Source organism: Kogia breviceps, chromosome 12 (assembly GCF_026419965.1).
Source record: "Kogia breviceps isolate mKogBre1 chromosome 12, mKogBre1 haplotype 1, whole genome shotgun sequence".
Lineage (NCBI taxonomy): Eukaryota > Metazoa > Chordata > Mammalia > Artiodactyla > Physeteridae > Kogia > Kogia breviceps.
The window spans coordinates 83,210,863-83,237,409 of NC_081321.1; the positions used below are offsets into that span (position 1 = coordinate 83,210,863).

At 39.0% G+C, this 26,547-nt stretch overlaps 1 protein-coding gene across 7 annotated transcripts in view; it reads left to right on the forward strand.

Annotated features, from left to right (window-relative positions):
* Positions 1-26,547, forward strand: part of ANO4 (anoctamin 4) — a 325,264-nt gene that overhangs the window by 103,712 nt on the left and 195,005 nt on the right. For 4 of the 7 annotated variants that reach the window (XM_067009963.1, XM_067009964.1, XM_067009968.1 and 1 more), the window contains exons 2-3: positions 3,950-4,141; positions 22,757-22,861. In XM_067009963.1, the coding sequence (XP_066866064.1) occupies positions 4,087-4,141; positions 22,757-22,861 (160 nt within the window). In that variant the 5' untranslated portion in view covers positions 3,950-4,086. The remainder of the gene's footprint in view (positions 1-3,949; positions 4,142-22,756; positions 22,862-26,547) is intronic. The other 3 variants (XM_059081938.2, XM_067009966.1, XM_067009965.1) reach the window with 2 other exon arrangements.

The window sequence follows — 26,547 nt, forward strand, 5'->3', positions numbered from 1 at the left end:
AGTACACTGTGTGATCCTTGTCCTTAGACACTCTGGAGCTAGTTGGAGAAATGGGACATCCGTATGCCAGAAGGTAACAGAGAGTATGTGGCCACTGCGTGATCAAGGCTAATGGCAAGATTAAACAGACTGGAGTGTTGACCATGGGCCAGAGGAGCTAGAAGGGCTTCAAGAGGAGGATGCAGTTTCAGCTGGTTCTTACTGACGAAGGCATTTGATAGCTGGTCAGGAACAACGGGGACATTTCAGATGGATGGAAAAGTCGGAGGGAAAGATGGTTTTATAAGAGTTTGGCTCCAAGGAGTGTCAGCATACTCTACCTTCCAACCCTGCCTTGCTAAATTATTCAGAACAACTATAGACTTCAAACAATTCGCCTATGTATTGGTATCTAACTAATCAGGCTACGTGCTATAGTGGAAAAGATTAGAGTTAAAATTTGCTGCTCAGTTGTGTGGCCTTGGGTGAGTAACGTTACCTCTTGAGCCTCAGGTTTCCCATCTGTAAAATGTAGAAATGATTTCTGTCTTTTAGGGTTGTGACGAGGCATTAATGATCAATATTGAGTGTGGTACCTGGCATTGAATAATGTCTACATTTTTTCCAAAGGAGGTAACGAACTGGATGATGCAATTTATTATTATTATTTTTTTATTTTTTATTTTTTGCGGTACACGGGCCTCTCACTGTTGTGGCCTCTCCCGTTGCGGAGCACAGGCTACGGACGCGCAGGCTCAGCGGCCATGGCTCACGGGCCCAGCCGCTCTGCGGCACGTGGGATCTTCCCGGACCGGGGCACGAACCCGTGTCCCCTGCATCGGCAGGCGGACTCTCAACCACTGCGCCACCAGGGAAGCCCTATTATTATTTTTTTAAATAGATTTATTTATTTTTGGTTGCACTGGGTCTTCGTTGCTGCATAGGCTTTCTCTAGTTGCGGCAAGTGGAGGCTACTCTTCCTTGCCGTGCATGGGCTTCTCATTGCGGTGGCTTCTCTTGTTGCAGAGCTTGGGCTCTAGGCATGTGGGCTCAGTAGTTGTGGCTTGTGGGCTCCAGAGTGCAGGCTCAGTAGTTGTTGTTCACAGGCTCCGCGGCATGTGGGATCTTCCCACACCAGGGCCTGAACCCGTGTCGCCTGAATTGGCAGGTGGATTCTTAACCACTGATTCACCAGGGAAGTCCTGCAATTTATTATTATTATTATTTTTTTAACATCTTTATTGGAGTATAATTGCTTTACAATGGTGTGTTAGTTTCTGCTTTACAACAAAGTGCATCAGTTATACATATACAAATATCCCCATATCTCTTCCCTCTGCATCTCCCTCCCTCCCACCCTCCCTATCCCACCCCTCTAGGTGGTCATAAAGCACCGAGCTGATCTCCCTGTGCTATGCGGCTGCTTCCCACTAGCTATCTATTTTACATTTGGTAGTGTCTATATGTTCATGCCACTCTCTCAGTTTGTCCCACCTTACATATCCTCAAGTCCATTCTCTAGTAGGTCTGCATCTTTATTCCCATCTTGATGCAATTTGTTGACTGACAATTCCTTTCTTAAGAGGTGACTGCTGAATCTCCTATAAATGTTAGCTTTTCGTAAGACTGGAATATATTTGCTGTCTTGTGTACTACTAACTATTTATGTACATGTCTCTCCCTCGTTGACTTAGCCTCTGTACGAGGAGAGCTCTGATGATCCAGGCTCTTCATCTGTACCTCTGAGAATTCTTAATTCTTGGAGGACCCAGATAGGTTTGCTCAGATATCAGGGGTTTTGCCCAAATTCCCCTATAACATGCCCATCTTCCTCATATCCATCCTCTCCTGGTAATACTTGTGAATTCTTTTTTATTTTTGACATTTTCCCCATGATCTACATTATTAGATTTTTTAACAGGAGTTCAACAGTTTCAAGTACCTGTGGCCTTTATTTCCACTGTGTAATTTTTCTTCTTATCTGTCATTTTGTGCTCCTTGAGGGGAGTTATTTATATAAGAGCTAGAAGTGCCATGCTGAGTCACAATCCTGGTCCCTTCAACCCAATAATCCTTGGCAAAAGGGACAAGAAGGAATGGTTCTGGGGGGAGATTGGTTCAAGATGGCGGAGTAGAAGGACATGTGCTCACTCCCTCTTGCGAGAGCACCGGAATCACAACTAACTGCTGAACAGTCATTGACAGGAAGGCACTGGAACTCACCAAAAAAGATACCCCACATGCAAAGACAAAGGAGAAACCACAGTGACATGGTACGAGGGGCACAGTCACTATAAATCAAATCCCATAACTGCTTGGGGGGCGACTCACAGACTGGAGAACAATTATACCACAGAAGTCCACCCACTGGAGTGAAGGTTCTGAGCCCCACATCAGGCTTCCCAACCTGGGGGTCTGGCAATGGGAGGAGGAATTCCCAGAGAATCAGACTGAAGACTAGCGGGATTTGACTGCAGCACTTTGACAGGACTGGGGGAAACTGAGACTCTACTCTTGGAGGGCACACACAAAGTAGTGTGTACATCGGGACTCGGGGAAGGAGCAGTTGACCCCATAGGAGACTGAATAAGACCTACCTGCCAGTGTTGGAGGGTCTCCTGCAGAGGCAGGAGGCAACTGTGGCTCACTGTGGAGACAAGGACACTGGCAGCAAAAGTTCTGGGAAGTACTTCTTGACGTGAGCTCCCCCAGAGTCCACCATTAGCCTCACCAAAGAGCCTGTAGCCTCCAGTGCTGGGTCACCTCAGACCAAACAAACAACAGGGAGGGAACTCAGACCCAGCCATCAGCAGGCAAGCACATTAAAGTTTTACTGAGCTCTGCAGAGCTCACCCATCTGCTCACCCAGAGCAACACCCAGCTCGGACCACAACCAGTCCCTCCCATCAGGAAGCTTGCACAAGCCTCTTAGATAACCTCGTCCACCAGAGGGCAGACACAGAAGCAAGAAGAACTACAATCCTGCAGCCTGTGGAACGAAAACCACATTCACAGAAAGATAGACAAAATAAAAAGGCAGGGGACTATGTACCAGATGAAGGAACAAGATAAAAACCCAGAAAAACAACTAAATGAAGGGGAGATAGGCAACCTTCCAGAAAAAGAAGTCAAAATAATGATAGAGATGATGATTCAGGACCTCAGAAAAGGAATGGAGGCAAAGATTGAGAAGATGCAAGAAATGTTTAACAAAACCCTAGAAGGATTAAAGAACAAACACCTACAAGAATTAAAGAACAAACAAACAGAGATGAAAAATACAATAACTAAAATCAAAAATATACTAGAACAGGCTTCACTGGTGGGGCAGTGGATGAAAGTCAACCTGCCGATGCAGGGGACGTGGGTTCGTGCCCCGGTCCGGGAAGATCCCACATGCCGCGGAGCGGCTGGGCCCGTGAGCCATGGCCGCTGAGCCTGCGTGTCCGGAGCCTGTGCTCTGCAACGGGAGAGGCCACAGCAGTGAGAGGCCTGCGTACCAAACACACACAAAAAAACGTACATAATTTTAAGGTTATCAGAGGTGTAAATCTGAGTTCATTCTTTAACTCTGGCCTATACGTGAATACTGTGGAAAAAAATTCTTCAGTGTTTATTGAAATGCCAGGTATCACAACAGTTTCTAATCCTCATGCGCCTGACAACAGCATGCCAATGATGTATGTATTTTCCAGGACTTTGGAAGAATTTTAATATTTAACTTTATTGGATCTGTTTATAGAACTCTTGTCACAGTAACTGAGGCTGTCCACTTTTGAATGAAACAATGTTCAGGAAATAATGTAATGTAAAAATCAATTGGTATCACAGTTCTTATATTATTAGCATCCCTTAAGAATTTGAAACAAAGTTACTTAATGCTCTCTGGATTTTATGCCAGAAAATAATTTGGCATTTTAGCCATTCTGCACTGACTTCTTCAATATAATGGTGCTATTTCTTATTTCAGGTTTAAGTTTATCTATTCATGGGGCTGAAAAGCGTTTGCAAATCCACCAACGGCGAAGTGTGGCGAGCCACCCAGGGTCACGTCGCCTGCCCGTGGTCAGGCATTCCTCACTCCCACCAGGCAGAAGGTCAATAAAAATGGAGGCAAGGTCTTCTGGAATCACTAATGGGAAAACCAAAGTCTTCCACCCAGGTAATGCATGGGGAAGGGTCAACAGGGACCTGTGTTAGCAGCAGGCTAACACAGCGTGCATTATATTTTTATTGTCTAACTCTTCCATGCTTCCAGTTAAGCTTGCTTTTTTTATTTTATTTTATTTTTTAACATCTTTATTGGAGTATAATTGCTTTACAATGGTGTGTTAGTTTCTGCTGTATAACAAAGTGAATCAGTTATACATATACGTATGTTCCCATATCTCTTCCCTCTTGCATCTCCCTCCCTCCCACCCTCCCTATCCCACCCCTCTAGGTGGTCACAAAGCACAGAGGTGATCTCCCTGTGCTATTCGGCAGCTTCCCACTACCAAACATAAAATAGAAAGCTTACTTTTTAAAAAGAGTCTTGTTTTTTTATTCCCTCTCTCTCTTCACTTCAGTCAGTGGTAAATGTCACCAAGACCAATAGGAGGGAAGAGAGCTTGATGTGTCAGAAAAAGTTAAGGCAACATTCCACTTACAGTGGGAGAATCTAAATGAAAAATTTCAGTGAATAAACTTGCTCAGTTCAAAAAAGCTTATCGTATAATAAAATAATGCAGAGATTTGGCCAGTTTCTTGATAATTTGCTCTAAGACAGCTTGGGGAAAAAGTCAAGCTGAAAATGTCCACTTTGAAGCCTCAGTTATGTGGCTTGACTTGCCTGTATTTCCTCCTCAGGTGAAGGGAGAAGACTAAAGTCATATGAAGTTTCAAGGCTCTGAGAAGCATCTGTGATCTCTTAAAAATGTTAAAATGAGTGTATATCAAAATTGGTAATTACAACTAAAAGTATTTGGGTGAGAGGCTCATTTAAGTATTCATTCGTTCATTCATTCAGCAAAGGTATTGAGTGCATACTATATGCCAGGCATTGTTTTAGGTGCTGAGGAAAAACAAGTGAACACTGTCTTTCTGACTCACAGGAACATAAAATTGTGAGGAAATTCTCAAGTCACTTAGTATAAGTCTCACCCAATCCTGATTTCTCTGTGTAATGTCCTTGCAGGTGGCCACCTAACCTCAACTGAAGTCAAGTTTCCTTCTCTAGCCATGTCATCTTCTTTCTCTCAGCTGATAACCTTGTTTCCTAACCTCATGGAGAAACCCACAAGCCACTGGGGACTGCAGGTCCTTTACCCTGCATCTCCACATATATCTCTGTTTACTCCCATCCTTCACCCTTTTCCTCTGGTTTTCAAAAGATGAGGGTCCTTGACCAAGCTTTCACCTGTATCATTCACCAGTGGCCTTGGCCACCCTTTTCCTCTCTTGGACCTTGCCCTTTCCCCTCACTCTGTGAAGAAGACTAAAGCTTCTTTCGTTCTAATCATCTTCATTTGACACCGCATCCTTTTCTCTCTTCCGCCACTTCTCCCCTCCCTTCTGAGCCAGACTTCTGAAGGAGTAATCTGCTTGGCTTGGCTCTACTCTCTGCCTTCCCAGCCACTCTTCAACCCAACACCGTCGTGTTTCTGCCTCCTCCTCTCCATCATGGCGGTTCTTGAGGCCCTTAGTGACCCCCTTTTACCATAATGTGGTGAGTAGCAGACTCTTCTGATGCACCCGACCGGAATGGACCACGACTTCTTCCCAAAGCACTTCTCTGACTTCCATGATGGCCTTCTTTCTTGGTTCTCATCTCACGTCTCTCACAGGTAACTCTTGACAGTTTCCCAACCTCCAGCATCTCTCTCATCCTCTTGCCTCCTGTCATAGTGTATCCTTTACACCAAATGCAGAATGATTCATTTCCACCCCCGATCATGCCATTCATCTTGCTTGTCCTACTCATTCGAGGGCAAAGGCCAAACCTCTTAGCATGTTAAAAACAAATGCCCATCATGATCTAGCCCCTAGTACTTCTCATCCTTTTTTTGCCCCCTTCTGCCTTAAACCTTATACTCTAATGTATCAGCTGGGGTTCAACCAGAAAAGCAGAGCCAGTAGAAGATTTATACTAGAGATTTATTAAAAAGAATTGACTTACATGATTGTGAGGGCTGTCTAGGCTGGTCTGAAATCCATAGGGCAGGCTGTTAGGAAGGGCAGGATGGTACTCTTGGGCACAGTTGAGGTCACTGTCCACAGGTGGAATTTCTTCTTCAGGACAGCCTTAGCTCTGGTTTTAAGACCTTTCGGTGGATTGAATCAGCACCCCAACCCTCTTGTCTAGGGTAATCTCCCTTATTTAAAGTAACCGATTATGGACTTGTAAAACGCCTTCACAGCAGCATCCAGATTAGTGTTCACCGAGTAACTGGGGACTCTAGTCCAGCCAAGTTGGCACATCAACTAGACCATGACGTCTGATCAGACTGACTTGCTTTCAGCTCTCCAGACATGTGATGCTATGTCATATCTCTCAACCTTTGCTCATACTGCTTGCTCTAGGATGCCCTGGTTTTGCTTCCTAATCTTTTAATATTTTGAAATTGTCTGTCTCTCCACCATAAGGTCTTTAAAGGCATGGATTCTGGGATATTTATCTTGTACCTCTCAGCAAATATTTATTGAGGGCCAATTTGGTTGCCAAGCATTCTACAAGTACTTGGAATACATCAGCGAATGAAACAAAGATCCCTGCCCCTGGAGAGTTAACATATTATATGGGGGAGATAAGTAATATATAAACATAATCAATAGTGTTTAGGAAGAAGATAAATATTATGGATAAAAGAAAAAGTAGGGGAAATCAGGTGGTGGGGTTGCATGTTGCAATTTTAAATAAGGTGGTCAGCATGTAGGCCACATTGTGGAGAAGATGTGAGATCAAGGACTAGAAGGAAATGAGAGAGCTGCTTAGATGAGCAAGTTCATCCCAGCAGAGGGATAGCCAGTTGACAGGCCCTACGATAGGAATGCGTCTGGCAGTTTGAGGAAAAGCACGGAGACCCCTGAGCTTGGAGTGAGAAGGAAACATCAGCTCAGTGAGGTCAGAAGGTCCAGATGGGGCAGGGCCTTGCAGGCCATGTTAGGACTTTGAGCCTTATATGAAATGGAAGCTTTTAAGGGGTTCTGAGCAGAAGAATCCCATGATCTGACTTATTTTTTAACAGGATCACTTTAGCTATTATTTGAGGATAGACTGTAGGGGTAGAGGGTAAAAGGAGGAAGGTCAGATAGGAGGCCACCATAATAATCAAGTCGAGACATGATGGTAGCTCTTACTAGGGGTAGAAAAAGGCACATGAAAAGTGTTAAACATCACTAATCATTAGAGAAATGCAAATCAAAACTACAATGAGAGGGACTTCCCTGGTGGCGCAGTGGTTGAGAGTCTGCCTGCCGATGCAGGGGACACGGGTTCGTGTCCTGGTCCGGGAAGATCCCACATGCCGCGGAGCGGCTGGGCCCATGAGCCATAGCCGCTGAGCATGCGCGTCCGGAGCCTGTGCTCTGCAACGGGAGAGGCCACAACAGCGAGAGGCCCGCGTACCGCAAAAAAAAAAAAAAAAAAAAAAAAAAAAAAAAAAAAGGTTAAAATGGTAATTTAAAAAAAAAAAAAAAAAACTACAATGAGGTGTCAACTCACACCAGTCAGAATGGCCATCATCAAAAACTCTACAAACAATAAATGCCAGAGAGGGTGTGGAGAAAAGGGAACCCTCTTGCACTGTTGGTGGGAATGTAAATTGATACAACCACTATGGAAAACAGTATGAAGGTTCCTTAAAAAACTAAAAATAGAACTACTGTATGACCTAGTAATTCTACTACTGGGCATATACCCAGAGAAAACCGTAATTCAAAAAGGCACATGCACACAAGCACTATTTACAATAGCCAGGACATGGAAGCAACCTAAATGTCCATCGACAGATGAATGAATAAAAAAGATGTGGTATATATATATATATATATATATATATAAAATGGAATATTACTTAGCCATAAAAAGGAACAAAACTAGGTCATGTGTAGAGATGTGGATGGACCTAGAGACTATCATACAGAGTGAAGTAAGTCAGAAATAGAAAAAAAAACATTGTATATTAACACATATATGTGGAATCTTAAAAAATGGTATAGATGATCTTATTTACAAAGCAGAAATAGAGACACAGACGTAGAGAACAAACATATGGATACCAAGGGAGGAGTGCGATGAATTGGGAGATGGGGATTGACATATATACAATATTGATATTATGTATAAAATAGATAACTAATGAGAATCTACTGTAAAGCACAGGGAACTCTACTCAGTGCTCTGCGGTGACCTAAATGGGAAGGAACTCCAAAAAAGAGGGGATATATGTATACGTATAGCTGATTCACTTTGCTGCACAGTAAAAAACTAACACAACATTGTAAAGCAACTATACTCCAATAAAAATTTAAAAATAAAATAAAGTTGGGCCACAGAGTTTCAATGGATTAGATGTGGGATAAGAGAGAAAGGAGAGCTAAGTATGACTGTATGGTTTTTTTTTTTTTTTTTTTTTTTTTTTTTTTTTTTTTTTTTTTTTTTTTTTTTTTGGTTACTGGTGACTGTATGGTTTTTGACTTGAGTAAATGGGTTTGGTATCAACTGAGATGGAGAAGGCTGAAGGCAAAGCGGGCTTAGTGGATTTGAGGGCAGAAGTGGGGTCACGATAGGAAGTCTCTTGGCAACTGGAGAGATCACGTGGGTGGTGGGATAAACATATTTGGAGTTTGAGAGATTGGGAAGGAGATATAAAATCGACTGTTGTTGACAAGTAGATGACAAGTAAGTCATCTTTAGAGCCATGAAAGGGAAAGAGATGACCAGATGGAGAAGGGGGAGAGGATTAAGGGCTAAAATCTGGCACACCCCAATAGTAAAGGTCAGAACATGAACCACCAGCAAAGAAGGTCGAGAAGGAATGGCCAGCAAGGCTGGAGAGAAACCAGAAATTACATGTCTTGGAAGTTAAGAAAGTTTATCACAAAGAGAGGAGTGATTATCGAGGTTAAATGTTGCTGAAAGTCAAGTAAGATGAGAAATAAGAATTGACCATTGATTGTAGTAAAGTGGAGATCAATGGTGATTTTGAGAAGAACAGCTTTGGTGAAGTGCTGGGGATAAAACTCTGATTATAGTATGTCTCAGACAGAATGGAAGCATATGAATTGGATACTGAGAATATAGACAACTTTTTAAAAGTAGTTTTGCTGTGAAGGGTAGCGAAGAAATAGGGCAGCCGCTTGGGGAGAAATGAGGTCAAGAGAGTTTCTTTGCAAAATAGCAAATCTCCAGCAGATAACTGGCATTGGGGAGAGGGGAGAATTCATGATGTGAGGATTGGTGAGAGAAATGAGAGCCGTTTGCACAATAGAATCATGAACAGTTTATCTGGGATAACAGATGGGAAGGGAGAGTGTGTAGATGTTGGCAATGTGAGGAGGGTCTAAGAAGTTCTTTTGCTGCTGTTTCAGTTTTATCTGTAATGTGGTAAGGAAGGTCATAACTGAGAACGAGAAGGGAGTAAGATTGATTGAGAGGATGGTAGGATGGTGTAAACGGTGGAATATGGTTGCTGGCCCACATTAAATGGCTATTTGAAGTTCATGGTCATGAAATTAAACTAGGACTAGTTACCATGGTTGTGTGTTTTTCTTTAACCTTGTTTAGCTACATGAATGAAAACAAAGAATGTATCAATATATAGAGTTATATTTAGTTAGTGTTCTGATTTTACCAAGGAATTAGGAAAAGAGAGAGAGAGAGGGAATCAAAGGTGCACTAGAGAGAATGATGATAACAGTCGATCATGTGTTTTAAGCTTAATACAGAGGGGAGTGAAGACATCTGGAGTGCGGGGAGTGAGTTTCAGTGGAAAGTTGATAGGATCACTTGGTTGGAGGTCCAAGAGGGGATTAAAGGGTACTGAGGTTAGGACAGGGGAAGAAGAGCTGGAAAGATAAGAGGTGGTAGTGTAAGAGTAGAATGCAGGGCACCGATACTAAGAAGGGCATTGCTGTTTTTAGTAATGATGAGGTTGAGGCTAGGGTATGAAGTTAGTGAGTGTAATATGATGGAGGGCAAGATCGGTGGAGGAAAGTATTCTCAGAATGAGAGGCCAGGGTTTGGGAAGGATCATCCACATAGATATTGAAATTGAATTGAATAGTTTTGGGAGAGTGACAATAAGCCAGGAGGTAACGTCATCAGGAAATGAGGGAGCATGATCTGGAAGGCAGCAGGTGGGCGCAGTGATGACGGAGAGAAGGTGACATAATAAAACAACCTGAGATTCAAGGCTGGGAGAGTTTTTGGTGTCAGGGCTGTGGGACAAAAATAGTACCACAGGAAAGAGCCACGGGGAAGCTGTGACCTCTGGGAAGAGCCAGGCTTTCATGAAAGCAAGAAGATGAAGGAACAAATCTGAGAAAAGGCTGACGGGAAGAGAATTCTGGAAGGCCCAGTGAGCCCAGTTTTTGAAACCTCTACAGTTTCACCTCTCCCTATTTTTCCTGGCGTCTTTTATACTATGTAACCTGCCTTGTTCTACTTTATCCACAGCTCTGCACTATTTCTCAAGTAGGCTTTTACTCTTCCATTTCTCTGCTATTATTCAAGTTCCTCGCTCTTTTTGGAATGCCCCTACCTCAATGCATCTCTCTCAAGCCCTTCTCAATCCTCAAAGTGTATCCCAAATCCCCCCTCCTCCCAAAAGCCTTTAGAGCCAACTGGTCAGAACTTGGAAGCCTTATCAAAGGCTGATTATCTGCTGTTTGTCGAAATCTATTGCACTCACTGGGTATATAGGTTTGCATTCTGAAGTTATGCAGGGTAAATCTATTCTTCTTTCAGTGCTGATCTTTTAGTTCAAAAACTCATTTTGAGGTATTTGCCAACTGAAACATTTTCTACTTCCTTCAATGCTTCCTTCAGCAGCATGGTTTTCACCTTCTTTACCATCCTACCCACTCCACTCTTAGAAAAAGTCTTATTTCATTACTGCATCTTTTGAAATACAGTGCCCAGAATTGTCCAGACTATTCTGTTTGTGTTTGACCCAGGCAGAGAAGAGTCAGTCTTTGACATCCTCTACTGATATTAATGTAATAAACATTTGAAGAAATGTTAAGATATTTCCTAATGGTGTGATGTCAGCATATCTTGTCACTGTTCTTACCTTAAAACATACATTACTACATTTATCTATCATAATTTTATCATCGATTCTTGAACCCTGCTTGCATTGGCTATTGGTTGAAAATATAAATAAAACCAATTCTTTAGCACATAATTATCGTTAAGAAAAATCATATTAAACAAATTATGATGAGAAAGATGTTTTTGAAAATATATGTATTTAAAACTCATGTTATTAAGATAGATGTGACTTCAATTCCATCCTTTTATTTTTAGTGTACTTTTATTAATGCATTATAGTTCTCTGTTGGGAGATTATAGAAGAGCTCTCAAACCGAGTTTCTTATTTGCAGTGAATCATAGATCTTAGAAGCAACATGTGCATTTTAGTCATAGTGAGGCCTATTAAATCATCCATCTACATTTTACAAACTTACTAATCTCGATTCCCAAAGCACTTTCTAAAAGCCCACTCAGACTGGTTGATAAGTACGAAAAGAACAAGAAAATCTTGTAGATCTTCCGTGCCATCAACCCTGAACAATTTCAGTTCATTTATTCCCCTTTGAGTTTACAAACATTTCTGAGTGCCTACAATGTCCTAACAAATATTTATTTGGAGGGTACTTCATTGGGGCTGGAATGGTGTAGAACTCTATTGCACATGGACCTTGGGGAACTCACAGTCATGTCCAGAAAGACCATCAGTCCGGGCTCTTTGGTCATAAGTAACTGAAACCAATTATTTAATCCAAGCAAAGAAGGAATTTAAATTTGAAGGATATGGATGGAAAGGCTGGAGAACTGGCCTTGGAAAAGGAACAGATACCAAGAAAAGGACTATTTGACTTTTTGGAATAAATGAACCCTTACCATTTTTCTTGGTTTTTGCATCATTTGGCTCAATTTTTGAAGACCTGGAAGAGATTCTATCAGCCATGTGCCTTTCCCTTTGTTGGGCAGAGAGTGATGATAGATAAAAGGATAGGACAGAGGAGGCCTCCCTCTTCAGCTTTTATAATAGGAGGATAGGACCCCTTGATTTCACCTCCCACCCAGGCTGCACACAGTAAGGGAAAGACATTTCCCCAAAAGGAAATAGAGATGATGTTAGAAAAGGGAAATGTATATGGAAGAATATCCACTCCAGGGACCTGTACTTAACCTGCTATAATAGAATTCTTTGTATTAAGGGCTAGAATAGAGATATAAATAAAATTATGGAAACATTATTACTAGGGAAAAGATATAAGAAGGATTCTACAGATTGGACTTTGAAGGTCAGCTAAGACATCAACAGGAAGATGGAGGGATGGCCATTCAGATATAGGAAAGAGCGTAATAATAGTACATTATATGGTGATCAGTGCAAGCTTCGTTGTTAGATGTTTTAAACCCACATATGTTCCCTAATAGCTATGCAGACTTGGGCAAATGACTTAATTTCTCTGAATCTTTTTCCTCATCAGCAAAATGAGAATATTAATACCTATCTCACAGTGTTAGGGTTGCCAGATGAAACACAGGACTCACAGTTAAATTTCAGATAAACAAAAAATACCTTTTGGTGTAAGAATGTCCCATGAATTGTATGAGGCAGACTTATGATAAAAAAAAATTATTAGTTTATTTGAAATTCAAATTATCTGGGCACCCTATATTTTTATGTGTTATATCTGGCAACCCTATGTGGCATTGTTATGCCAGATAAATTCATTCATGTAAAATGCTCTATACGATCCTTGCACAGTAAGGTGACAGGAGCAAAGGATCATTTTTGTTGTCACCGTCATCATAGACAAAATTCACAAGCCTGAACGTACTTATGTCCCAGAATCATTTCGCACTCGGTCCTTGAAGCATAGAGCAGTTTCCCAGTTAACTGGAGCCAGGTTAACAATTAAGACGGTTTTCCTTTATGCTGCACTGACGCAGGAGCTGTTCCCCTTCATCTTGTATTTGTGTGGTTTCTCTTTCCTCCTGATTGTTTCAGATGTTTCTCTTGTGTATTGATTTCATTTTGACCTTATCTTTTAGCCGCTCGTAATTAATGAGTATTATTCCACTTTCTAGGCCAATAATAAAAGTATTAAATGACACCAGGCTTGGAACTGTTATTTAAGGGTCAAGAAAAGAGTCAACTGAAGCACTGATTGCAAATTTTTGAATTTGAAAGTGTAAAGCTTAGTGAGTATGGGTCACATTATCCCAGTTTAATGACTGTGCCACACAAAATAGAATTAGAAGCTTTGTGAAATCTAAAATGTTTCTTCTATTGCTTTTCCTTTATGTGATAGACCCATCGTATAGTCCTAGAGAAATGCCGTTAGTCACAGAATTTGTCCTTTATTCTCTTCTAGAGTTGGTAAAATGATGTTTTGCTGATATATTTCATTATTTTCCCAAGTAACTTCTAACACAATTCCTTTTATCTCCCTTTAAAAGCCTAAGCAGCCTTTTCCCCTTTTATGCATGATTATTTTTCCCTTATATAGATATGTATTTAAATACTGGGACAAGTTGATTTCACAGGAGAGATACTTTAGGATTTTGTTGTTTCCAGTGAGCTAGAACGACATGTATACATGTCAGCTGTATACTGTCGTCTTATGCTATCTGTATACAGACGGTACTAAATGTTTGACAATAATAAAATTACAGCCCCCCCTTAAGTACTCTACCATATTTCCAACCTCAAAAACTGTTAAGCTATTTGCATTCATTATTTCATTTAATTCCATAATATCCTCATGCTGTCAGCCTTATTTTATGGTTGGGGAAACTAAGGCACAGAGAAGGTTTAAGTAACTTGCCCCAAAACACGCAGCCAGTAAGTGGCGGAGGCAGGATCCAACTCCGGTGGTTTGATTCTCTCATTACCATCTTCAAACAACTTGGTAGCAATATTTCTAGCAAGTTTGTATACCAAAGCTTTGGAAAATTTAAAGCCCTGTAATAGTTCAACCTGTAGCATAAGAAGACTATATTGAGGAAGGGACCAGTTAGATTCCACTGAAAACACAGTCACCTTAACCAGTTATTTCTTTCTATATCAGTGATGTTCCACTTCGTATCATCATTTTTGTTCTACTCTGCATTAGACCTTTGTTTTTTCATCTTCCCTTTTTCTAATTCCAGTGTTATGTCAAAGCCTGGTCTCAAATTAGGGAAACAGAGTAAATTCATCAAGTACCTTTCACATTCTGTTTAACATAAATACCAGAGGCTGTGGGGAGAAGGAGAATAAAGGGGCAATTAAGCAGATTTGAAATTAACAGATTTGCCATTAACAGATTTGAAAAAAGAAAGAAAGATATCGAAGACAGACTTGTGTGTTGGCTGACTTGTTTCCAGTTCTGCCAGGATGAGTCAAGATTCAACTCATTCTTTAGGGAAAAAAAGTAAACATATGGCTAATCTTGACCACAAGAATAATCATGATACCACCGCCTTACGTTAGATGATGCTCCATTGTCTCCAAAGGGCTTCCACAAATATTTCTCCTGCATCTCACTGAGTTCTCACAGTGGTCCGTGAGACAGAATTAGCCCTGCTTTCCTGTGCCTCAGGAAATGAAATTGGCTTGAGGAAAAGTACAAAATTAGTCACTGATGGACCTTAGCTAAAACCTATGTCTTTAGTTTCTTATGAGTGTTTTTTCCCACTGTGCCAATTTTTTTTCCTTGAGGGTGAAATAGTTGAGTGTGAAATTTAGTGTTTTCTCATCACCTTAATCCGGAAACAGACATTTTACTGAGAATTGTGCCTGAAACTTCTTTGTTGAACCTGAGGAATCTGGCTGCTCTTCTTGAATGAATCTGAAACTTGGATGAAAATATATATTTATTTTTCTATTTGTGAAATGGATTTTGGGTGTGGCTGGAAGATAAAGTCTTCCACATGGCTTTGAGAATATGTGGGAGAAAAAGTATAAGAGCTACTTTGGACCTCTGTTTTATTTCTCATTGCCTTGAAGGTGAATGTGGTATCTTTCTAAACCATGGTTTAGAAATAACACTAATCATCCTTCATTTGAATCTCTTCCTCTTTAAGTGGTTTTTTGTAAAATGTGTGATGGGAGTTTAGTAAATAGAGGGGTGCTTAGGAAAAGAAGTATTTTGAGCCTTGAAATGTGGGCATTGAGATCTGTGCTCCTTGCTATCATTTGCTGAGTAACAAAATTGAGTTTTCTAAAAATACATACCAAATTCTTCCCTTAGAAATTTTCACTTTTTCCCCTTTGCTGAGGGACATATGCACATATTTTGACCGATGTAGTGCATTTAGAGAGAATTTTGTGAAGAATCTTTACACAACCATTTGAATATACAAAGTGAATAAAGAAAAGCTACAGAAAAGGCAGCCACAAAGACAACTATTTCTGGAAAGAGTATTGTGTTTTAATGGAATTTAGAACTGCATCTTCTGCCCAAGTCTATTTCAAATAACTTTATATTTAAGAAGCTTGGAGAGATTTAAATAACTACTAACTCAAGATCATATGACTATAACTAGTGGCCTGAGCCCTAACCCTAAACTAAATTCTTAATCGTGGTAGATAGACGGTTAATAGTAAGCTTCTGCTCTACTTACTTAATTCCCTGAGTTAGAGATAAGAGGCCGATGCACAAGATGGACAGAGCCTTGGCTCTTAAGAGGCTTGTTGTCTTGCAAGGCCATTCTCTTTCATACATTCATCTCAGGCCCTTCTGAAGATTTACTGTGCAAGTTAAAAGAGTATAAACAACATTGTAGTGATGCTGAAAGTATCATGGTTTCTACTCTGTAACCCCTCCTAATCCTGAGTTTCTCTCTTCGCTTCCTCGGCAAGAGTCAGTGTTGTCATAGCAACAGACCTCAGCATCTAGGAGATAGGAAGACCCCCCCATGGAGCCCTGCCTACACTCCCACACAAATCCTTCCTGCCATTTAAAGCTTTGCAGCTCTGGTTTCCAGGCCCTCTTTGGAACTCTTAATGCAGGCATTCTATATAATTTAGGAGATCACTCTCTTGCCAATCCTGGGAAACATAGAAGTAATTTTGTTGAAGGTCAGCCATTACTGGCTGAAGCAGTGGGATTATTATTTCCATTTTAGACCTGAGAAACATCCACCCGCTGTTAGCTAAATGTGGTTCTCCAGTAAGGACCCAGTCCAGAATTGGGTCCTTAGAACTATTCAGTGTTAATAATTTGAAGAAATGTCTTTAGCTTTTATAGTGACGAGTGTGGGTGAATCAATCTGTGTATTCCTGCTAATACAAAGCCAAGCTTTCTTCTGTAAAAGAATGATCTTGCAATATCACTAGATTTATAGTTAAGCAACACTAATATGAAAGAGTGGGATTTTTGTGTCTTTTTACAATAGCACGTGTGAAGCATCTTCTGTTGTGAAGGTTTTTTGGCTTATGGTACACTAAATAGAGTTTGGTAAGCACTATAAATGAAGTTAAGAAACACAGATGGAAAGTTTTTCCAGAACCAGTGAAATATTCCACAAGTAAATCTAAGGTTTCCAATGTCAGATCCTCCAGAAGAATTGGGTTCATTTCCCCGCTTCCTTCCTAGAAGATTTATTGTGGACACTGGCTGATATAGGGAAAGTCTGAAAAGAAGACAGACTATACCTCCCTCCCTTCTTGATATCATTCTCCATCTTAACACTGTCATAGGAACACTGAATTCATTCATAGGGAATTGAAAACACACTCCCAGTTTCAAAAATGGTGTCTTTGCAGCCTATTAAGTCCAAAAATATTACATGTGAGGGTTCATTTTAGATATTTATATCAAGTGTTGAAATATCACTGCTCTCCATTCTGTAAAAAAATGCTGCGTTTGAGGATTTGTATTAAATATACCTCTCTGGACAGGAATTACCAATTTGCAGAATATAAATTGAATGTAGACAGAAGCTTAGATAGAGCATCATTTATTATCAGGTAGTCATGGAAAATACCGTTTGTCCCCTTAAGCTTACTTTACAGGGTCCTCCATCTTTTGTGTTTCATGGGGAAGTTAAGATTTGATTTGTCACACTTTCCTTTACTTGTTTCAATGTGGAGTAACTATTCCAAATCCAAATTACAGGATTTTTTTTTTTTACTAAATTGTTTTTATTTAGTATGGGTCCTAAACCTGGAACTGGCCCTCATTTTGCAGAGAAGGAATATATCACTTAGAATTTTTAGTGGATCATGATGGCTTAACACTATGAACCAAATTATTTACATATATGTGTAAATGATCATTTTTAAAAGAGCTCAAAAATTGTCTCTTCATTTTATCAATGAGAAAAATGAGGTTTATTATTTAATGGCTTAGGAACACATAAAAATGGAATTTAAATCCAGGTCAGTGTAGTGTCAAAATATGCTTTTTATATCATTTTGTGTTAATGTGCAAATAGAAAATCATCTGTATTTGATTGTACAAAAATTTGAATTTAAGTAATTTATTGAACGCCACTATACTAAGACAATATAATAGAAAAATTATACTGATAATAATGATTTGATGGGTGAGTGGGGAGCAAGGGGGAGCGGCAGTAATAGTAAGTTATACTGTCTTGTATCATAGCAGAAAACGATGTAACATATATTTGATCCTTAAACAATGAGGGGAGGCAGTTAATCTGAATATAATATATAGTTGGTTCTCCCAGTCAGTGGTTCCTTCCCATCAGCGGATTCAACCACATGCACTCTTAAGTACTGTACTATTTACTGTTGAAAAATAGTCCTGTATAAGTGGACCTATGCAGTTCAAACCCAAGTTGTTCAAGGGTCAACTGTATAAAATTGATCAAGAAACAATGGGATACACATATAGAGAGATCTAAAGGAAGTAAAAACAGAAACTCTTAAAAGTGGTTGGACTGAGGAAATGGGATTGGGGTTGAAGAAGAGGTAGAGTTGTCCACTGCTGATGTTCATTATAAGCTCTTTGGTACTCGAAGGTTTTCTTTATTATTTGACAAATTTTAAAAAGAAGGGGAGAGAAGAGCAAATGTATGATTTAGAATATGCCTTTCATAGTCATCTATAGCAGCGGGCCCCAACCTTTTTGGCACCAGGGACCAGTTTCGTGGAAGACAACTATTACACGGACTGGGGTCGGGTGGTTGGTTCAGGGAGTAACGCGAGAAGTGGGGAGCGGCAGATGAAGCTTTTCTCACTCCCCCGCCACTCACCTCCGAGGTACCTGTCCCCCTGATCTATAGATAACCTATCAAGATGTGTTAAAGTTGTGGACTAGAAAGGAAAACTGGGACATTTTCTTAGTCTGTATCTACTGCTGTTGCTAGTAATGTGAACTTGCCGTAAAAGAGCTTTAACCGAGAAACTATTATGTTCAAGGCCTTGTCCTAGGTTCTGTAGGAGACAAAAAGGTGGATGCAGTTTGGTGCCAGGCCTGCATCAAGTTACAATGTAGTCGAAGGTGCTAAAGATGAGGAAGAAATCTAGACAGGGAGGACTAGGAGCTCACATTTGTCTGTGTCTACACGGTGCTAGGTAATTTTGATGGAACACATATACTGTAAAAAAGATAAAATAGAGATAGGTATATGGGTTCAGTGGGTGAAAAGGGGTATTTACTTGTTAGAATCAAGAAATGCTTGAAGCACAGAGCATTTAGGAGGGGCCTTAAAAGTAGAAAGGGATGTCTATAGACAGACATGGTTAGGATGGGAGAGGAATCAACATATTTGGTAACTAAGAAATTCATATTTGAAGTTTTTTTTGGTCCCTTGTGTATATAAGCATTTAGCTAAAATCCATGTACGCTAGGTGCAAATCTAAAGTGAATTTTTAAGACGTTTGCTCAGCTGAAAATGTTTTATTGAATGCAAGTGGGGTTATCAAGGTTACTTTTTATCGAAACTACTTTCAGTTTTACTCATACTACAAATCACAATTAAGATTTGAATTTAATCTCTCCTGTCAATCAAGTGTGAGAAAAGCTAAAGGTAAATTTGGAGATCACATGAATTTTGTAGCTATTTTTCATTTTTAAAATTTGTTCAGTAGGTTCTCCACATCTTTAGGAAATCTTTTTAGCTTCCCTCTATAATGTAACTTGTTTCCTTTTCTTGGGATTGCACTTAATTGCATGTCAATTACTGAGGCCCTTCAGTTTGAAACCATGACACCTTCACCCTCTTGCCTAGTTTTTTCAGAGCTTTGTGTTTTGACTCAAAGTCAGAGACATCCATGACCATAAGAAGAAGTCCAATTCTCAACCTTTAGAAATCACACCAACACTACAGGATTAACAATGATTAATTAAATATCAAAAGTCCAAAGTAGACACACAACTTCTTGTATATTGAAGTTATTCAGTCTCTTTCACTTGGGCAGTACATGCTAAAGGTGAAGATTGTCACCTTGACGGATTCATTTGAAAATATCCGTGTCCAGCGATCACTCTCCATTTAGGAAAGTTTACAGAAGTACTTGTTGTACAGCATCCCCTTCTTTGTCATCTTAGACTTTAGTGAATGACTTACTGCCAGTAATTCCAGACCCTTTATATTTTATGAAAATGTATTTTCATAAAATACACTTTTTTGTACTTTATGAAATACGTCTTGTATTTCATAAAATAAATAAATTTTGTATTTCTTCTAGAGCAGAGGAAGAAAAATGCCTTATATTTTAAGGATTCTAAATGCGATCTTAATGTTTACTATGAAGAGAATGTTGCATCTTGCAATTTAGAGCTATTTGACTTACATAGGTTAAGAATTGTATTAATTTGGGAAAACTTTTATTAAATTAGTTCCTTAATGGTTTAACATCTGTAGTCTTTAAGTCTTGAATCCTGAATTTTAAAAACTTAATATCCTCCACTGCCACAATCTGAATTTTTAAATAACTTTAAAATATTTTGCGTATTGTGAAAAACATAGAAAAAAGTAAAGAATAAAACAAAATATACCCATTTCACAGCTGAGAGAACTTCTGTACCTAATGCAGTATTTTCTTCCTTTTCTAGTCATATAAAATGGTGTGGTTTTTAGCATACTTGAGGTATATCTGTATATTTATCTGTATCCTTATATCCACTTTCTTCACTTTTTTCTTCCCCACGTCTTTCGTAGTCTTTAAAGACAGACTTTGATGACCTGAATGCCTCTTTATGTTGCTTCTTTTGTGACTTCTTATGCTCTTACCTGTTCTCTAACAAAAATTTTATTTAAAATTATGGAATTTTAGTTATGAAAAATTAGTTATTTCATAGTCATAACTACTTCCACATGAATTTATGAACTCCTGTGACAAACAGCAAGTAAATAAATTGGGCTTCTATTTATTAGGTTATTTTAGAAATCATTTGCTTTTTAGGTTATGTAATGACTTTTGTCCTGCTCTGAAGTCTTGGACTATTGTTAAGTCCAGTGAAAATTGGTAAATTTTCTTATTTCTAACAGCCTGTGTTTTTGACTGCTTGGGTATGTGTGATTTTAAAGACCAGTTAAGGGCATGGGTTGGTATTACATCTTTACAACTTAGTAGCTTTGGGGGGCAAATTACTACTTCTTACTGCACCTCCTTTTCAAAGTTAGAGTAAAAACTAAGTGAGATAATAAAGTACATAGCATGCAGCCTGGCTGAAAAGCGGTATTGAATTTTTTTTTTCCCCTGTCGATGTCATTGTGAGGTCTTTGGGTCTTTGGTTATTGAGCACAACAAAGGTGACTAGCCTTAGTAGAGGTTGAAAAGAATCAAAACTTTTCCCTACCCATTCAAGGTGGCTGGCCATGGCGGAGAAAAAAAGCAGACAGCCCATTTAAATTCTGGGCCAGCAGGAAGACATCTTTGTTCTGTTCCATTGAGAAGCTTAGTCTCACCGATAACTTCAGACCTTGCAATGAGCCAACTGAATGCATGCATTTAAAAATTCACTGCTGTGTCTGCAGTGCTTAACTGTCACTTTAAATGTATGCTGGTCCCAAATAATTGACTTATGGATTCCTTCTCATTATTCAATGGCTGGATAGTTTCTGTAAAAAATGCCGGTGTTGCTATAATAGATTATTATGGATGATAATAGTAATGACTTCCATTTACTGAGTGCTATGATAGCTAAGAGCTTTTCATGCATTATCTCATTTAGTCCTCATGGCTACTCTGTGTGACTGTTTACTATCACCCATTTCATGGATGAGAAAACTAAGATATAGAGAGATTTGGTGTTCCCTAGTAAGAATTTGAATGCTGGTTTGTCTACCTCCAGAATCTGAGCTTATAGCTTTACTTGTTACTCTCCTGCCTTTGTTTCATAAGTACGGCATATCCTCATAAATTCGTTCCACCTACATTAGTTGAGGGGCTACTCTGTGCTAGACACTGTTCTAAGTGATGGGTTATAGCATGCAGACAAAAGTTCCTGCCCTCCTGAAGCTCACCTTCTATTATAGCTACTTGTGTCCATTCCCCTCCCAGAATGAGTGTTCTTGTAAGATAGTAACTGTGTCTTATTCTTCTTGAGTTTTAGGGATGTAACTGAAATTTTATTCAAGGCTAAGAATAATTCCTGGGCTTATAGAAGAATTATTTCTACAAAAATTTTGGAAGCTAGGGTGTGCCCTGTTTTATTTATCAGGCTCTCTGTTAATTTTAGCACTGACGTTTAACCCTTCCAAACTCATCAGATTGGAGATGTTCTTACTGATTATTTTAAGAAGCATTCAGAGATTTATTATTGTTAATGATAAAGCTACTTTTTAATATCTTGGCTTCCTTGACTTCCTTAAATGCTGTATAGAGCTAAACTGACATTTAGCTCTTCCAAACTCATCAGATTGGAGATGTTGTTACTGATTATTTTAAGAAGCATTCAGAGATTTATTATTATTAATGATAAAGCTACTTTTTAATATCTTGGCTTCCTTGACTTCCTTAAATGCTGTATAGGTGTGTGGAGCAGCATTAAAAAACCCTCTTTCTTTAGAACACATCAGAAATACAATTGGGCAAACCTAGTACAAGGGCCTTAACTACTTCATAGAATAAATTAAAGTATTCTGGTATAATTGAAAAGTAAATGATATAACAGGGGAAGTCCAACTGTGAGAGAAAAAATTGATACTGTTTTTCTGTGATATCAGGAATATTAAATCCTTTCCTTTAAATAAATTATTACCATTTTAAGGAAGATGGTTTCATAAAGTATTAGTGGTGAATGTCCCTTTTTAGCCATGTAGAAGCTGAGAATAATTTTAAATGTCCTTGGGTGGAGGCTAGCATATTATATTCTTCACCTAGGAAATCATCCATAAATACTATGAAGTATGTGGTATTTTAATAAAGTAATTGCCTTATTTTTGCCTCGGAAATACAATTAAACCTTTTTGGTCCCATAAGGGGCAAGTGGCTGGTAATGCTCCTCATTTTTTAAAAGTCATTTGTCCACGTGGGAGGATCATTGGCAAACCAGCTGGCTGTTCTCTTTAGATTTTGACATTGCTTCTCCTTGGGACCCTGATGCTGGGCTGTCTGATAACCAGTGCAAACTCCATGAATATCTTTCGTTTCTCTAGAAGGAGGTGTGGATTTGCAAAGCTACCAGCTGGATATGCAAATACTACCTGACGGGCCAAAGAGTGATGTGGACTTTTCAGAGATTCTTAATGCAATACAAGAAAGTAAGTTTCACTCCAATTTTAAATTCACCATGAAAGGAGAAACTGTTATAACACTTGGGAGGGGTAATAAAACTAGAAACCTTAGATGCCAAGCTTTAAAATAAAATGCTGTCTTAAAAGAGATGCTGTGTAAAATAATTTTGATACCAGAAGAGATGGTTAGTGAAATGCTGGTTTAATTTTTGAAACTGAACCACATAGTTTTGGGGTCTTCGATGCAGCCTAGTGGGAAAACTGTAGAGGGGTTATAAATTCTGTATATTTAGTATGCTATAATATTTAGTAAGTAACTGGATATTATAATTTTTTAGATTCCTTGATTAATCATAATCAAAGAAAAATCTTTAAGAAAACAGAATACTATTCCTTCACTCAGATATCAGTAGTAAGAAGTAAATGTTGATGCAGTAAGCTGAAATCAGGAGAATTTTTTTTCTCCAAAATGGGTATTGGAGTCATTGATGCTGGGCCGTGACCGAGAAGTAAATTCCTCTTTTCTAAGCCTTTTGATTAATCAAGGTTTACTCTTCTTCCACTATTTTATTGTTATACAGTTTTCACTAAGAACTTTATCGTAATCAATACATTTGCTCAAGTTGGAGAGTTAGCATTGAGGATGGGGATGCAGTATCACATACTAAGTCATCAGCGTTCGTGTTTTGCTGTCAGAGCTCTAATTCTAGATGATGATAGTCTTTTAATATCAAATAGTATTATGTAATATTGGATTGGAAGAGCATCGTATAAAGAACTACTGCAATCTTTTGCTACTTTTAGTTTTGTGACATTGCATTTCTATACAATGAAATACATATTTCTAAATTATACTTATATTTCTATATTTTCTGTGAACATGTTAAAGCATTTTAGTACTATTTATCCCCTTTTGTCATTACACTACCCTCCTGACCTTATGGGGTAATTACTATGTCCACTTTACAGGTAGGACAGCTCAGGGTGGGAGAAGTTAAGTGCTGACGTAATAAGATAAATAATGGAGACCAGAGTGCAATGGAGAGTCTTCTACCCTTCGTTTAATTCCTTCATGAATGTACTTGGTATAGGGTTTAAACACTGAGGTGAAGGATCCTGGAATTGAAGAAGATGAGGCTACTTCTGAGAGAACTATTTTTAATGAAGACTATAAGAGGACCAACTATTTGTTCTGGGTGGGCAATCCCTTCATACTAGGTTACTGAATAAAAGCGAAAAAATGTCCCCGGGAGAATCAAAATCAAACTAATAGACATTGGAAAGAAATTAACTTTTCATGGAAAGTTATAAAATTGTGTAATTACTTCCTTTGATTTGAAAGATGATAGATTATACTTTGCTGAAAGGACTTTTTAAAATAAATGATAAAAGCTGGCTTCTATGCAGATATAGGAGATGAACTTCAATTTTTTTAGGGCTGAATGAACTTATATCAGGACGGGAATAAAGACGCAGACCTACTAGAGAATGGACTTGAGGACACGGGGAGGGGGAAGGGTAAGCTGGGACGAAGTGAGAGAGTGGCATGGAATTATATACACTACCAAATGTAAACTAGATAGCTAGTGGGAAGCATCCGCATAGCACAGGGAGATCAGCTCGGTGCTTTGTGACCACCTAGAGGGGTGGGATAGGGAGGGTGGGAGGGAGACGCAAGAGGGAGGAGATATGGGGGTATATGTATATGTATAGCTGATTCACTTTGTTATAAAGCAGAAACTAACACACCATTGTAAAGCAATTATACTCCAATAAAGATGTTAAAAAAACCTTATTTATCAAAAAGCTAGTGTTATTGTAAAAAAAAATGAACTAAATGTTCATAAGACCATTTTTATCATAATTTTTGTGAGCACACCTTAGTAAAAACACATTTGCTTATGATGTTAACTGTTTTATAGTGTAGAATGGTGATCTCTTCATGAACAAGTAGAAGAGTACAAGTTTGTGAGAACTTAATATTTAAATTTAAAAACAAGAAAAAGGAAATATTACTTCATTTTAAAAAGCAAATCAAGTTTTTATAGGTTTAAGAATTTTCCAATGTTTGAGAATTAATCTGTTTATTTTCTTGTTTAAAAAACAAGTTTTATGCTAAGTGGGTTTGAGAAGCTGTCCACACAATCTGGGACAACTCTGATAAGAAAGATTTGGGCCGTTTCTCTACCTTCAGAGTCTAACTAGAGATTCCAAATACGATTCAGATGTTTAACCAGTTCGTTGAAATTTCTAAGTATAAAAACACATGGTTTGGTTCTTCAAGGGACTTTGCCTTAGATTACTGTTTATAGAAAGCTTTGAAAGACCAAAATATAAAAAATGTAAAAAAATATAGGATTTGAACATCAGTAAAACTCCTTGTCTGCTACAAAGGTTTTTATTGGGATTAGCAGGATGATGGAAAGATTTCACTGTTTCTTAGAATTTGTGGACATATATGTATGACCTTCAAGATTGGGCTAGAAGACTGTGTGTGTGTGTGTGTGTGTGTGTGTGTGTGTGTGTGTGCGCGCATGTGCGTGTGCATGTTTCAAACATTTCTTGAGTGTCTTAGCAGCCATCATAGTAAGTGCTCTCCCTTACTATCTCTTGTCATTGTTATAACAACCGTAATTAATAGATACTATTTTCTCCATTTTAAAGGTGAATATACCTCCCCAGGTGATATGATTAATATATGCTAAAGTCAGTATTTCATTGTATGTCAGTTCTTGTTATGCTAAATAAAAAGTGAGATAAAAATGGTTAGGGAAAAAATGAACTACTTTGGATTTTTACAATTTGATTCTTATGTTGTTACATCTTGATGCAAGAATTTCTCTACCATGCTTCTACGGTGTAAAATACATTTACATTTTTTCCTATATTGCTTATGCCCTACGTATAGCTTCATCTGTTCAAAAGAAGATGTCTCAAAATGGTTAACCATCCATAAGTTGTTTTTCAACTTCCCCCATATCAGATGTATGGCTTATAGGAAGGAAAGAGTTATTTTATCCATCCATTCATGTATCCGTCTCACCTGTCATATGCCAGGTACTGTACTAGGCATAACACTTTAAAGCAGTGGTGAATGTTTTGGTGCACAGTTGGATTCAGGAAAAACTTTGTCTTATTGTTTAAAATGAAAGCAACCCATTTGCTTTCTAGGAGAAAAGCCTTTATATGTGGCAGTCTAATGTAAGGGGATACTTGTGTTTGGGTGTGTGTGTATTTTTTCCTTCATGTTATTTTCCCCTCCCTTTCAATTTTCATCCCAAGTTAGCAGCCAGGTCTCTTCAACGCCTTTGTTTCAGCAGAGTTTTGTTTTTTTTTTTTTTTTAATAAATTTATTTATTTGTTTGTTTTTGGCTGCATTGGGTCTTCTTGCTGTGACCGGGCTATTCTTCGTTGTGGTTCCCGGGCTTCTCACTGTGGTGGCTTCTCCTGTTGCGGAGCACAGGCTCTAGGAGCGTGGGCTTCAGTAGTTGTGGCATGTGCGCTCAGTAGTTGTGGCTTGCGGTCTTTAGAGCTCAGGCTCAGTAGTTGCGGGTCACGGGCTTAGTTGCTCCGCAGCATGTTGGATATTCCCAGACCAGGGCTCGAACCCGTGCCCCCTGCATTGGCAGGCGGATTCTTAACCGCTGCGCCACCAGGGAAGTCCTCTGTAGAGTTTTGTGTTGCCTAAAGTTCCTGCCTTTTGTTCTCTGAAA